The 13,687-nt window shown below is 50.1% G+C and overlaps 2 protein-coding genes; one reads left to right on the top strand and one right to left on the bottom strand.

Moving 5' to 3' along the window:
* Positions 1-511: 511 nt before the first annotated feature.
* GSTUM_00001821001 (uncharacterized protein) lies at positions 512-1,682 on the bottom strand (the record flags this gene model as incomplete). XM_002835952.2 has 1 exon in its annotated part: positions 512-1,682. The coding sequence occupies one exon, from the start codon at positions 1,680-1,682 to the stop codon at positions 669-671; it is 1,014 nt and encodes a 337-aa protein (XP_002835998.1). The 3' UTR covers positions 512-668.
* Positions 1,683-2,571: 889 nt separating this feature from the next.
* On the top strand, positions 2,572-6,275 carry GSTUM_00001820001 (uncharacterized protein; the record flags this gene model as incomplete). The annotated part of the gene is made up of 6 exons (XM_002835951.1): positions 2,572-2,668; positions 2,724-3,572; positions 3,624-4,745; positions 4,801-4,961; positions 5,052-5,337; positions 5,416-6,275. The coding sequence occupies 6 exons, from the start codon at positions 2,572-2,574 to the stop codon at positions 6,273-6,275; spliced, it is 3,375 nt and encodes a 1,124-aa protein (XP_002835997.1).
* Positions 6,276-13,687: the final 7,412 nt, after the last annotated feature.

Genomic DNA, 13,687 nt, shown 5'->3' with positions numbered 1-13,687 from the left:
AGACTGATCAGGTTGGGTAGCAAAGTAGCTCTTCCCTGTCCTCATCTTCTGTATACGACCCGCGATAAACTTGTCCAAACCCATCAAGGAGTGAGGGTACAATGACAGGAAGTATCGATAAGATGGGAGGGGGGGTACTGAGTGCCCCACTTATTGAAGAGGATGGCCTTGCAGCACGCTTTTAGGAACAGGAAAGAGGGGGAACCTGTGATGGGCAGCAGGAGGGGGGCCGGAAGGAGGGACCCTGGCGAGACTGCCAAGGATGCGCACAACCCTATATGCCACAGAGTCTAAGAGAAGGTGCCTGCGAACTAGGGGGGAGGGCACATGGGTTCTCCAGTTAAGTGGGAGAGAGCCGGGAGAGAAGCCCACGGTGAGAGAGCAGTGATCCCGAGGTGAGCGGAAGGGTGACGTGGTCGGGCAAGTCAGGGGGAAGCGTGCTGTCGCCGGGTTAACTCTGAGGGAAGGTAGACGAGCTTGAGCGCCACGAGGCACTGGGTCGAAAAAGTTATGATACTCAACATCGCTTAGAATTTTTTACCCCCCCCCCCAACTTACGGGCATTCTATCCCATTATCTATGTTTTGGCGGGCATCCTATCGGTTTTCCGAAAAAATACATGCCTAATCTACCGCGCCACACCCCAAGTCCACAACCCTCACGCCGCGTCAAGTCATATTCCCCCTCATCCTCGATAGCTGGTTGATCAATCCGTAGTACCCCTCCCTGCCTCCCGCCCAGCCGGTTCCTTCGACACGCTCATCGCTTTGGGTATCCCTATCCAACGACGCCCTGCTATTCTTTGCCTCTACCCCACTACCACCTTCCTTCAGTCTCTCCGCCTCCCGTCCAGCCTCCTCCTCGCCAATCTTCCCTTCCAGCGCTTCGACAACGGCATTCCTAGCGGGCCCCTCAACCGTGCCCTCAAAAAGTTTACACAGCTCCCGTAATTCCGCCACCTTTTGTCTCGCACCGTCCAGGTCCCCGGTGGATAAATGGTAGAGCACGTCTTCAACGGGATGACTCCCCGAGGCCTTTTTCGCGCCCCGAAGTGCACGGATGGGGGATGGGGTGCGGGGGGCTGGATCAGTGATTGGGGGTACCAAGTTGTCTTGTCCTGCTTCTTCGTCCTCACCGGGGCCCTCGAGTGTCCAATCCATCGCGTGTCCAAAAACCTTGACAACATCCTCCAAACGCGCACGCACGCGTGAAAGCATGCGGAGTTTTTCCAACACCCGTAGTTCCTCCCCCGCCTCCCCCTCTTCCTCTCCCCCAAGGCGTAACTCGCGCACGCACCCATCCAAGTCCTCGTTCAGCGAGGCGGCGAGTGAGACCACATCGCTACGGAGCAGGTCCACCTCGTACCCGAGTCTTGGCGCGAGCCGGAGGATCTCATCGGTTTGCGATTGGAGGGTAGAAATGAGGGTTTGCGTCTGCAGATCTAGAGTTGAGAGCAGAGTTGTTATTTTTGAGGAGAGGGTGGAGAGGGGTTCGGCATTTGCGGGTCTTGGAGTACTTGCTGGATTGAGGTTTGGCGGTGGGAGGAGGGGTGGGAGAGTGTTGTTCAGGTAGGCGCTTGGGGAGAAGGTTGGGGAGAGGAAAGGTTTTAGGAGCGGGTCCGAGAGGATGAGGTTTTGTGGGGGCGCTGTTGAAGCTGATGGTGGCGGGGGGGGGTCTGGCATGTTTTCGGGGGGGGGTTGTTGTATTTCGCTCGTCCGGGAATAAATTTAAAGTATGATACCAGTAGTGAGAGGTCCAGGCTCAACCGACAGTTAGGGTGGGCAGGGTAAGCGAGCGACCAGCTTGTTGCTAGCCATGATATCATGCAGCTCTAAAAGTGTTTCAGCGTTGATGCTAACACGATGCGTCCTGTAGGAGGATGAGGATGATTAATTTGGTTTGTTCCCCCTGTTACCCCATTATAGTTTGCATAGACAAGCTTCATGGGGAAGAGCCTCCTCCTCCACAATTTCACATACGGTAGGGTACCGGTATGTGTGCTCTACGTACTCTGTACTCGAGCACCATACTGTACGAGTAGTCTCGTCAGACCTGACCTAATTTGTGACTCACCACCCGCGTTCCCCCCCTCCCCCTCCCCTTCCGGTCATCAGGCTTATCGTGTGGTATTCGTCGATGATGTCCATAAACGCACCACAATGATCCTGATAAGTGTGACCCCTACCCTCTCGCATACTCACCGCATCACCCATTAAACCCTCTACCGGTACTACTTGATCGTCTTCCATAGCCCTCTCTACTCACTACGTGCGGATCCTCTACACTTTTGCCATTTCCCGGTGATTTTCTTATAAAGTGCCACATCCCCTCCTCGCCTTTCTCGCTTTCCTTCCACTCCTTGACTCCGTGCCATCGTTTACCCGTTCTTTGGACTCCCGTTTGCACAGACTTTATTTGGCATCAGACGCTTGCACTTGGTGGATATAATGGGTCGACGGGAGTTCGTGAGAGACCTTGAAGCGGCGAAAGATTCAGGTTTCGAGGGCTTAGCCAGTAGGTCCCCGGTGCAGTGTATGAGCCCCAGTGTCTCAGAGCGCTGACTTGATGACGATGGCAGATATTAGACGGGGCGAAGATGACGGTAGCTCAAAATTCACATTTACCTCCAAAGATCTCAGCAAGGTTGACATTACCGTTTTCGTCCCAGGTCCGCCCCCCTGCCCCACCCTCGCATTTAAACTTTAGTTGACGGAAGAGTGCAGATCTGGATGAATACCCGAAAGCGCACAAATACCTCATCTATGTTACCAGCGAGGACGTGCCCGAGAATTTTACTTCCTCTCTAGAAAGGGTACAGGACGCCTGCTCCGGACACAACCTTCCTCATTTACTGGGGAGGATCGTGGGAGCGCTGACCCTCAGCCCGGATCCCACGGATGAAAGCTCGGACGATGAGGATGAGGATACGGAACTGGAATCCGACCTGGACTGGGAGGCAGATATACCGGATGGTGCTGTCCGTGATCTCCCTGGTGATTGTAGGAGTTCCGCACCCAAAAACTGGGAAGAGGGTGCCCCGACGAAGACTTTCACTCGAAAGTTGAAACTCCAGTTGAAGGAGGACCTCCGCCACGTTTGCGAAGCAGGATTCAGAGTCGGTGTGTTTGGGGATTTCAAAGGGGAAGTGTTCTACATCACCATTAGCATTCGGATATCAAAGTTGGGAATCTCAGATGAAGCCCTCGCAGCATGGTTACTCGATAAAGATAAATACTTTATTGTCATCATCCACTACACGAATCTTTACAAGACTCTTGAGTGGCTTCTGCAGCCGGAGAATCGAAGTCGGGTCAGGCGGGAGATGCAAATGTGGGCCGGGCTGTCGACGAGTTATAAACCCAGTTTGTACGAATGCATTCAGGTGTTCACCAAGGTTAAAGATCGCGGCTCTGCTGGCCTTGATGGAGTGAAGGGAGGGGAGGTGGGGGGGCTACATTCGTTCTTCATGAGCAACGCGATCACGGAGTTGTTAAACTTGAGACTCGTCCCCCTAATCAAGTATCGACTCCAGGGGGACCTAGGCTGGGAAGGTGCAGAAGCACTATTCAAAGGTAAACTTTACTAACAGCATATCGCTATCTTAATGACTAACACAAGCGTAGATATCGAGGCTTTCCCCACCGCCCCACCCATGGAATACCAAAAGTACCGCGATCTGCAATCAGAGCCCAAAACCGCTCTAAACCCGATCGTAGCGGCGGATGCTCTCTCGAAGCAGCAGTTCCGTGGTATAGGACGCTCGTTCCCACTAATCGCGATGCAGTACGCTATCCGACATCTCGTTCGATGTACAGAATTCTGCCTTGTTTGCCACGATAAGATCCAGAGCGATTTCGAGGCCATGAAGCCGTATGTCTGCGATTCTCCGTTGTGCTTGTATCAGTACATGTCTTTGGGATTCGGCCCTAGTATCGAGAGTGAGATACTCACTCAACCGACGGTTGTGGATTTGTTAGTTAGCTTTTGCTATCGCGCGGCGGAAGCACTGAAGTTACGGACTTTCCCCACCGGGATGAACATTCTCGTTCCTTCGGAGTCAAAGCACCAGGCGAGATACTTCGAACCCGCTAATCGGGTTGTCTTTTCTACCCCCTTTGGGTCTCCTGGCGTGAAGGTTGGGGATTGGATATACTTTTCCCCGTGTAAAGATCGAGCGCCTTGCCACCTGAGAGTTGCAGAGGTCTATTGGCCAGAAGTCCATGTTGAACGACCAATCAACGTGCCACAGGATTCTCGTAATCAGCTACCGAGCTCTCCGCTGGCAGATTCAGCTCCTCCCGCTTTTTATAATTCCACACAGGGGGAGGGATTTGCTGGTTCTGTTTGCGTTCACACCAGAGCATTTGACGAAGTTAATATTCGGATGAAATGTCTGGCCATCACTCGATTGTTGGATCTGTTACCTTCTGTTGGGGAGATGAGAGCATGGCTGAAATCGAATTCTTTGTCCGGACTCAATGCCAGCTTAAGGACTTGGGTTGACAGAATCTTACCTTCGTCTCTCAACATCCTGCGCTGGATCATTGCTAGTAACCGCAGTTGTATCGTCCCTGCAGATCACGAATTGGGCGCAGATGGGCTCCCTGTCGCCATGAGGAAGAATGACTCCAAAGTTTTGGGAGTAAGCGATTGCCTACAATTCAGATTTGCTATGGGTGCCCCGGACAAAGAGCAGAGATTCGTCAATAGCGTGAAGGAAGCGGGGGACCGGCTAAACCTACAATGTATAAATCCCACCTTCCTCTTTTGCTCAAAGTCCCATATCATTAACTAATACAGATCCAACTCTTTTCGCTTTCCATGGATCTCCATTGGCAAATTGGCATTCGATCGTCCGTTCTGGGCTTAATTACGAATCCATGGCCCACGGGAGAGCATTTGGCAACGGCGTGTACCACAGCTTAGACATGGGAGTTTCACTAGGCTATTCCACCAACCGTGTAGCCCCTCCAACCTTGCCCCATCAGGCCCCCACACCTCAGCTGACAGCTAGCCTTCCACGCTATCAGGGGGGCTTCTACGGGTCGGAGACGAACCACGGGTGGCTGGAGAGCATCTTGAATGTCCAGAATGCCGTTTGTTTAAATGAGATTGTCAACGCGCCTAGAGAGTTTGTATCTTCGTCGCCGCACCTGGTTGTTGATAAATTAAATTGGATTCAGACGAGATACCTATTCGTCAAGGTTGCTAACATAGATATTCAAACACCGACATCTCCTCTTAGCGATAACGTGGAGTACCTTCAACAAGACATTCGGTTTTCACCAAGGGGGAGGGCGGGAATTGCGTTGCAGATACCTGCCCTAGGATCTAAGTGTCGAGGTAGGGAGGTTTCTTCCCCTGTGAGCGCTCCATACGTGCGTCCGCCGCCACGCGAGGTGAGGCTTGTGTCAGCTCATATACAGGCTGGAGCACCGAACGCTCGCACAAAAGATCTGCAAACGTCCCTGCCAAACTCTCCGGATAGGAGTGTTCTCGATGAATTCTCAATGCTCGATTCCGCCACTAATATTATAGATGTTGAAAATGACGACGCCAGGAGCGACACCACCGAAACTACCGACGTGATGGCCTACTTCTCGGATGAGGAGGACGAAAACATGGAAAACAAGAACACCTCGCCGCACTGCTCCGACACAGGTGTTATCCTCTTCCAGCCAGACACCCACAACATCTCATCAGTCCTACTCCTCCCACCCCCAACCTATGCAAGCCCCGCCGGGACCCGCCGCCTAACAGCCGACCTACACCACCTCCTCTCCCTGCAGAAGAAATATCCCCTGGAGGAACTAGGCTTCTACATGAACCCATCCTCAGTTTCAAACGTATACCAATGGCACATTGAACTGCACTCATTCCCCCCAGATATTCCACTATCTGCAGACCTAGCCGCTAAAAACCTCTCCTCCGTTCTCTTAGAATTCAGATTCGGCCCTAACTTCCCCATGTCACCACCCTTCGTGCGTGTCGTGCGACCCAGGTTCCTGGCCTTTGCCGAGGGCGGTGGTGGTCACGTTACCGCCGGTGGGGCACTGTGCATGGAGTTATTGACCAATTCAGGATGGTCTGCCGCGAGTAGTATGGAGAGTGTACTCTTGCAGATTCGCATGGCGATTACGTCGGAGGTTAAACCGGCGAGGCTCGTACCCGGCGTTGTGAGGGATTATACGGCGGGCGAGGCGAGGGATGCGTACGTGAGGGCTTGCCGGGCGCATGGGTGGAAGGTCCCACAAGACTTTTTAAAGATGATTTAGTGTATAACCGTTTAATTTGAGGGATCAGGGAGGGATGAGTACCTGCGTTTGCGATATAGATTTTTTCTTTCCCCAATTCTACCTCCGTTCATTTGAGATGATTGGTTTTTTTTTCTTTTTTCACATAGGGAATCTTCTAGACTCCTTTCGCAAGATTGGTATACACGTCAGCTATTTACTTGATGTAGGTTAGCTCTCATGGATAGACCAAGAACTATGGCGGGAGCGTGGGAATGGTATTACGATGCAATACAAAGAACGGATAGTAGTAATATCAAGCAATGGCTACGTATAGTTTGAGTTCGCTAATAAAACCCCCGTGTGCCACACCCATACGACCCCTGTTAACCTCCCCGGCACCAGTGGCTCTCAATATTTCAGAGATCGCAAGTGTTCAAAGCATCGGAGCTAAACCCAGGATCATCCACAATCACTCGCCGATGACCCAACAAAAGCGGCTAATTGGGAATGATGCACTAGTGGCTTGGCCACAAATCGTCCCGCAACGGCAGATGGCTTGAAACTCCAGCAATGCCTCAAAACCACGCAACTAGTAACACGACTTAAAGCAGGGGGGAGCGAGAGGGTGCAGGTGATTGAACAGGACGTGCAGGGCAAAAGTTACAGTCAAATCGCAAATGAAACCCATATCCCTCGGGAAATTTCCTCGGAAAAATATAATGACCAGTATCATACTGGCTGAGTGCCGGCGAACCCCCTCTAAGATAGTAGTTACCATCGAGCAAGCGTAAATACAACTCCTGCTACCACTCTCCGATTCACATCCTCCAACCAGACTGCGGGGGGGGGGGTCACTCGACAGGCTACGCTATTTTTAACGTCGGAATACGAAATTCTTGGAAAGTGCTTGTGCCTAGATAATCAGATTATTCCCCTCGCCCGTTTAGAGGCTCGGATAGGATGGGATAAGGAAATGTCGCATAGTGATAATGGAAGGGAGCGGAGGACAGGTGCTCGTAAAAACCGAGCTCGTCTTTACGGAGCAGGTTTTAATCTAGGGCGAGCTGGAACAGGCTCGCAAGGGAGTGTAATAGGAGGACTGATTACACCTTGTATGCATGATATTAAGGTCCATCTCGCCCTGGCGGTAATTCTTCCACGGCTCTTGGCCGAAGCGTGGGGAGGCCGACTGGCTATACTACAAGCCGACAGAATGGATCCCCAATCATACCAGTTACCGTGGGAAAGGCAGTCTAAGACAGTGGGCCTTGGATACAATTCTTTTGACATGGTGATATATTAGCCGATAGAGTTCCTCACCAGCTCGTGGAGCATCCCGGAAAATCAGCTGGCGATCCTAAACAAGAGGTATTACGCTACAAGTGAAAAGATTGTGTTTGGCATAATCACAGGCTATCACTCGTATTTCTTCTGATTAACAAACCCACTTTAGGGAGTAATAGGTGAAAGCGAACAACCTCGTTTCACCCCGATCCTCAAATCCATCATCCAGATTAAAGAGAAAAGTTTTCCAGTTTATCATCTATCCGACCTTCATAATATGGACGCATCGCAGCGAAAAGTGGTACAATTGCCAGTAATCATGCATCAAGCAGAATAATTCCCAGTATTCTGTACTCGCGAGGGTAGCCTCTGGCCTCCTAGAAAAACATTTAAATTTGAAACTGGAGTGATATTAGAGCTTTAGTCAGCAATCTGAAGGTTGAAGTTTTTTTTTGCATAGAATGATAGCCTATATTCAGATGTACTTGCTAGAAGATTTTCAAATAATTGTAGGAGTAGAATTTATTGTGCGACTTACAGAAAATTACTGAAACGATTAAAGAAGCGAGTGTGCCTATTTTCCCTGAACAATACCCATATAATATGACAATCCTCCAAACGTCAGCAACAATAAGTCAATCCTTCGATTTAACATTAGGTGCTGCTAGAGAATGAGTCCCCTCCAGCCCCCTTCCCGGTCCGCGCTCCTCAAGTCTACAACCCGGTGTTACAATTGCGATGTCGGGGCACTCAGAGCCCCCAGATGCCACTTATGGGTCGGGCATGGCCGTACAAGCTAACAATCCGTAACCACAGGGCCCCATAGTCGCCGCAGTCGGAATGGCGATCCTATCAGGTATACCCAAGGACAGATTGGCTTCCCCACTGAAAACACCGCACATCAAACTACATCAAACCATTAGCCCATACCAGACGCAGTGAGCGGCGAGCCGTTTAAATGTGGCTTACCTGGCACGAGAGATATAAGTGAGCGGTGAATTTTTTTCAACTTTGCCTTTTCTCCCTTTCCTTCTTGATACCTCTCCAGTCCTATTTGGGCCATTTATCATCTGGGCCATCCAGATGCTCAGGATCGAGGAGATGACAATAGCCAAAAATTGCGGCCAAAATACGAATCAGCAAATCCGGAAAGTCAATCCTCACCCTTCATGATATCTGACGCCTGACGCTCGTTCAGATTTTTGTGAAAATTTGTGCCGACAAGTGCGGGGTAATCTAGGAGCTCTAAGAGATAACAGTATCCGCTGGTAATTTTTACCTCGGTAGCAGACCATGTTCTAATCAAGATTTATCTGGAGAAAGTGACAGCTGAATTTTCCTGCCCAGCGGTTTCTTACTCCGTAGGGGCCCTAGAAGCGGGTCCGGGAAGCCAAAGATATTCTAATGAGCTTTGTTTACTCATTCCTTCTTTAGACTAGGGAGAGGATCGCTTATCACCTCTTATGGCCTTTTCTTATAGTACAACCTAACTGTACCCCCTACATAAAATGTTCCTCTAGCGGTTTCCATAAAAAGGTGAAATCGGGTACAAATTATGTGAAGAAAAGTATCATAATTGTTTATTAAATTCTCCTCTCTTTAAAAGAATGCCCAAACTGGCTACTTGTTTTCCCTCCAGAATTGTCGTCATACCTAGTCACTCGCACAACATGTTGGATTTAGCGCGTACACACCGTACAGACTAGCCTCGCCCCGAAACTGGTTCCTTTCACTACTAGAGCACTATAAAGCCGGGGGCGGTGCGGTGCCAGAAGCGACAGGGAGAGAAGTCTGTAACCCCCCCCCCTACTTCAATACCTTCGATCAGCCTTTGAGGACAATAAGCTAGGTAGCAAAGTAAATTTAATACTTGAATGCAAGCCACTCTGTGGCAGGGGGTCACGTGCTTCCCCCCTTACCGCCTCCGGCACCTTAGTGTTTTCCACACTATCATATGATACCACTTTTTGTCGTAGGGTCACACCAGACCTTTTCTCACACCTCCTCTCCGTCCTTCTCTCAAATTTGCAACCATGCTATTCGACTGTAATCATTTGTTATCTCTTGCGGGATTTTTCATGCCCCCACGACCAAGTCGAGGTTGTACACCTAAGGTGGTAATTCCTAAACAATGTTTCCAACCCAGCTTCGAGGGGCTGGTATATTGCCGATCTTGGCTTCCCTTCCTCCTTCACTTCTTTCATTTTTCTTTCTTTTTCTTGGTCCGGAATATAAACCCGCTCTCGAGCATGTATTGGATAGCTAGCTTTCTTTTCTCCCTTTCTCCGGCCACACACAACCGCACAACAAATAACTTTGACCATGCACCGCTTTTTTCCACCATATCACACTCGTGACCCCCTCCACCTAGAAGCCGGGCCTGATGCCCTGAGCGAGGTTCTAATCCATGATAAATATTACATTTAGCACTATTTTGTTACAGACTTGCCGGTGCGACTTATGGCAAACAGGGGGTTGTGGTTTTTTTCCCTTTCCTTTCACAAACACCACCGCAAGTACGCAAATATTACTCCACCGGCGCCGTTACCTTCTTCCCCCTTTTTCGAGGATAGGTTCTTGGATTACCACATTTTGCTTTACTTCACATCGTCGAGCTAACCTCAACGACCCTTGCCTTCACCTCCTGAATCTCAAGGCGGATCCTCGTGTCGAACACCATGTCCCACCCCAAAGCACCACTCGATCAGTCTATCCCTTGTCCAGGGGGACACACGTAACAGACCCCGCCGACATCGATTGCGCCTCGCTCTATGAACACAGTGGGAGAAAATCGTGAAAAATATATCTATAGATCACTTCGGGTGTTCCGGCCTTTGGTAAACCATCCCGAACTTAATCTCATCACAGTCTGTGCAGATCAAGAAGCTCAAAAAGCTGTGCTCCCGGTGCGCTTTTTCCTGCCCTCGGTGAAGTCCCCAACCCTACCGATGCGTTTTATAGAACACCTCATCGCACATTAACCAGGGGCTCAAGACCTGTGCAATCTTTGTCCAAGAACTGACGAGCGGACGGGGCCGTTGGCAACACCGGGGTGGGTAATCTTGGGGGACGAGAGGTGATAGGAGAGGTAGAGTAAATTGATTGCTATGCCATCGGTCTCTCCGTGATTCGTGCCTGGGTTGAGCATTCGTTCCCCCCGTGCCCACGAGCCCTGGGGATACAGTGCTGAGATGAGAGCCCATGGCATTCTCCCAGGGACTCGGCAGAGCCTAGTTCACATCCTTGGCAGCACCTCTAGATATAATGCGCGGGAATAGACCCGGGTGAAATATCACGTCAGCAAGCTGATCCAGAAAGAATACGACAAGTGAAAATTAATAGCAATGAATGCTGTCCACGAGGGGTCCACTCGTACCAGCCTATAGTTAGTTCAGCCCTTCGCATATAATCCTTTAGATTTTTAAATTCTAATGGATCTACCCCTGACGATGTCGTTTGTTTTCACACCCAATCACCATCCCCGCGTGCTATATTGGATAACTCTTGTCCGGGGCAGAGAGGCCGAACTGCACAAAGTACCATTTCTAACGTTACGAGTTGTGCAAAGGGGGGATCTAAAGAGCGGTGAGCTGAAAAACTGTAAAAATGAACGGAAATCCGATCTATCTGCTTGCCAAGTTCTCGGACTGTTGATCAAAATAAGCGAACGAATTACGTGACTATGGAAAGACTCTAAATCTCCCCCGCTTAGAACCAATTCGGTGGTCTTTTCAACGCTCTTGAGAAGCGAGTCCAGATAGCCCCATTAGCTTGAGTCCAGATGTGATCAAGAAGAAATTTCTATCGAATGATATCTCGTGATCCCATTTCTCGGCGACCTATGATACCATGATAAGCGGAGCATCAGTAACCCACAAATTTGTCCGTTAATCTTTTTTACCAAGCTTCTTGCTGCGAAACCAAAATCCTTTTTGTTGATTATCTTGAGGTCGGCAACAGCCAATGTGCCCTCCGATGAACATCGAGTTAGGATCAGCAACCCCCGCATAACTAGCCACCAACCACACCCCCCAAAGAAAATACTCTGGGACATTCTCCCATCTCATGGCGTGGATATCTCACCTATGTTTTCACGATCTAGTTTTGCGGAATGTTTCCAACCGAGCACGTTTTTGGATATTGCTATGGGCGGACACCACAACCCAACGACCCTTACGATACTAGAAATATCAAGCACGGCGGGAAACTTATCCCGGGGTAGGATAGATGCCCAGATGCCCTGTGATATCCACCGGATGCCGGTTGACCTACTTACTACCCCTAGAGGACGAAGCATTAAGTTGACTCGTATTCCGATCCTACCCTGTTTGGTAGGTCGTCAAATGATGAAATTCGATCGATCCAGGTCAGAAAGTTGCCTCCGGCACCATCACCCCTTTTTCCCCTTCCCCCGGAATTCATCTTCCCAAGTTCCTAGACTATCCAGAACAGAACAGCGCCCAAAGGTCAGTATCCTGCTGTCAGTAAAACATGCCCACGTTTCATATATCTCGACGCAGCGGAGCCCAACCATCCAAAAGTGCCTCAGAAAACACATTTTCACCCAAACCCAAGACAGGACGGAGGCAAACACTCCAAAACTAGCACTAAACCTTCCCGTTGCCTTTGAACCCTCCGCACGACGGCGCCCAGAATAGATGAAAACCACCCAGCGTTGACGATGCCCACTAGGGGAAATCGCTCCAGAGACGGAGCATACGGTTGCCTCAGGGGCACTGCACACAATTGGGGACTGCGGGTTAGAGACCGGTTCCGCGGAAAACGAAAAGTTCCTTCTCATGAAGACTTGCCGAGTGGCCACGCAGGCCCCATCTAGCTCTGCCATTATATAATCATTTCTGCGGTCACTCGAGAAATTGTCTTTCCTACCGGGTATACCAGATTGCACAGTTATGGTAGCCTTGTCTATCCATATCAGCTAGAATCGCGGTGGCTTAAATTCGAGTCATTTGGGACTCAGGATATGCATCTGCTGCACAATAGAGCTCCGGCTACCCCGCCATGACTCCTTACTCACCCTGCACGTCACATCAACACCTGTGACTACTTCGCCGATGTATGATTTCGCCCCACTCCTTGAAGTATCATACATGTACGGTACAGTAACCCCTATCATACCCTTATCCTTGTATCCCATTATCCCACTATCAATATCAGCGAATAACGTGCACATTCCAAAATCCGCTCTTCAAATTCGATGGTACACTTTTTAAGATGAGCAATGGGGCTGATAGTGCGAATGTGCCCCTCCTCCTACCCCCTCTCCCATTCCCAACCTCCCACCCCCACCGGGAAGATCGGTTAACGCATGAAATGGATACATCGTAATACGGTCACTCCATCCCCACGATGCATAATTCTATCGTCTCCAGACCCAGGGAACATGCTCTCACGTTATCTCCCGTCTCACACCCTTCCCAGCCCGGGATACGACCAGGACCGAAACGACCTTCTCAAGCCTGACCTCAGGCCGCCTCTGCAGAACTCGCAGCCAGGCCAAAGATCCTAAAAACCGAAATCCCCATCAAGAGATACCAAATGACGACAACTCTCCCGCTGCTGTAGCACGAAACCGAAAATGTGCAGAAGAAAACAGTTCACACTCAGCCATCCATCCCATGTCACGGATCCTATTTCCGTCATGCAACCTTTATATAGTGTGCCCCCCCCGCACACCTCTCGCTGAATGAATCGAGTGGGGCCCGAAGAGACTTGCGAACTAGCTCATTGCGGAAGCCAGAAAAATAAAATAAAAAGCATGATATTCCGCAAAGAACCCATATCCCTATGACCGCTCAAGCCCAAATCCTGTTCCCTCATCATATCAGGTGCCGTGCATAAGCTTACGGTACACCGAGAGAACGCATTGTATACATCTATTCACAGCAGTCGGGAGACGCAAACGGAATGGGAAAAAAAGCAAAAATTGGTCCGTGCTTTTAGCTGCTATGCTTTACCTGACACTGCGGTGCAGTGGCGTCAGGAGCATAACATAACGTTAGGTAACGTCAAAATAAGACAAGTCGAAATAGAAACCTCAATACCACCTTCCCCACATTTTTTTGTCCCCCCCAAGCCAGCACAATGAGTGCCACAGGAGCGAGAGAAGGATGAAGATGAAGCAAAGAGGGACTCGGCGTGGCACA

This window comes from Tuber melanosporum (assembly GCF_000151645.1).
Source record: "Tuber melanosporum whole genome shotgun sequence assembly, scaffold_120, strain Mel28".
In the NCBI taxonomy this organism is placed as follows: Eukaryota; Fungi; Ascomycota; class Pezizomycetes; order Pezizales; family Tuberaceae; genus Tuber; species Tuber melanosporum.
Note: the sequence above shows the minus strand (reverse complement) of the source record. Positions and strands in the feature narration are given on the sequence as shown.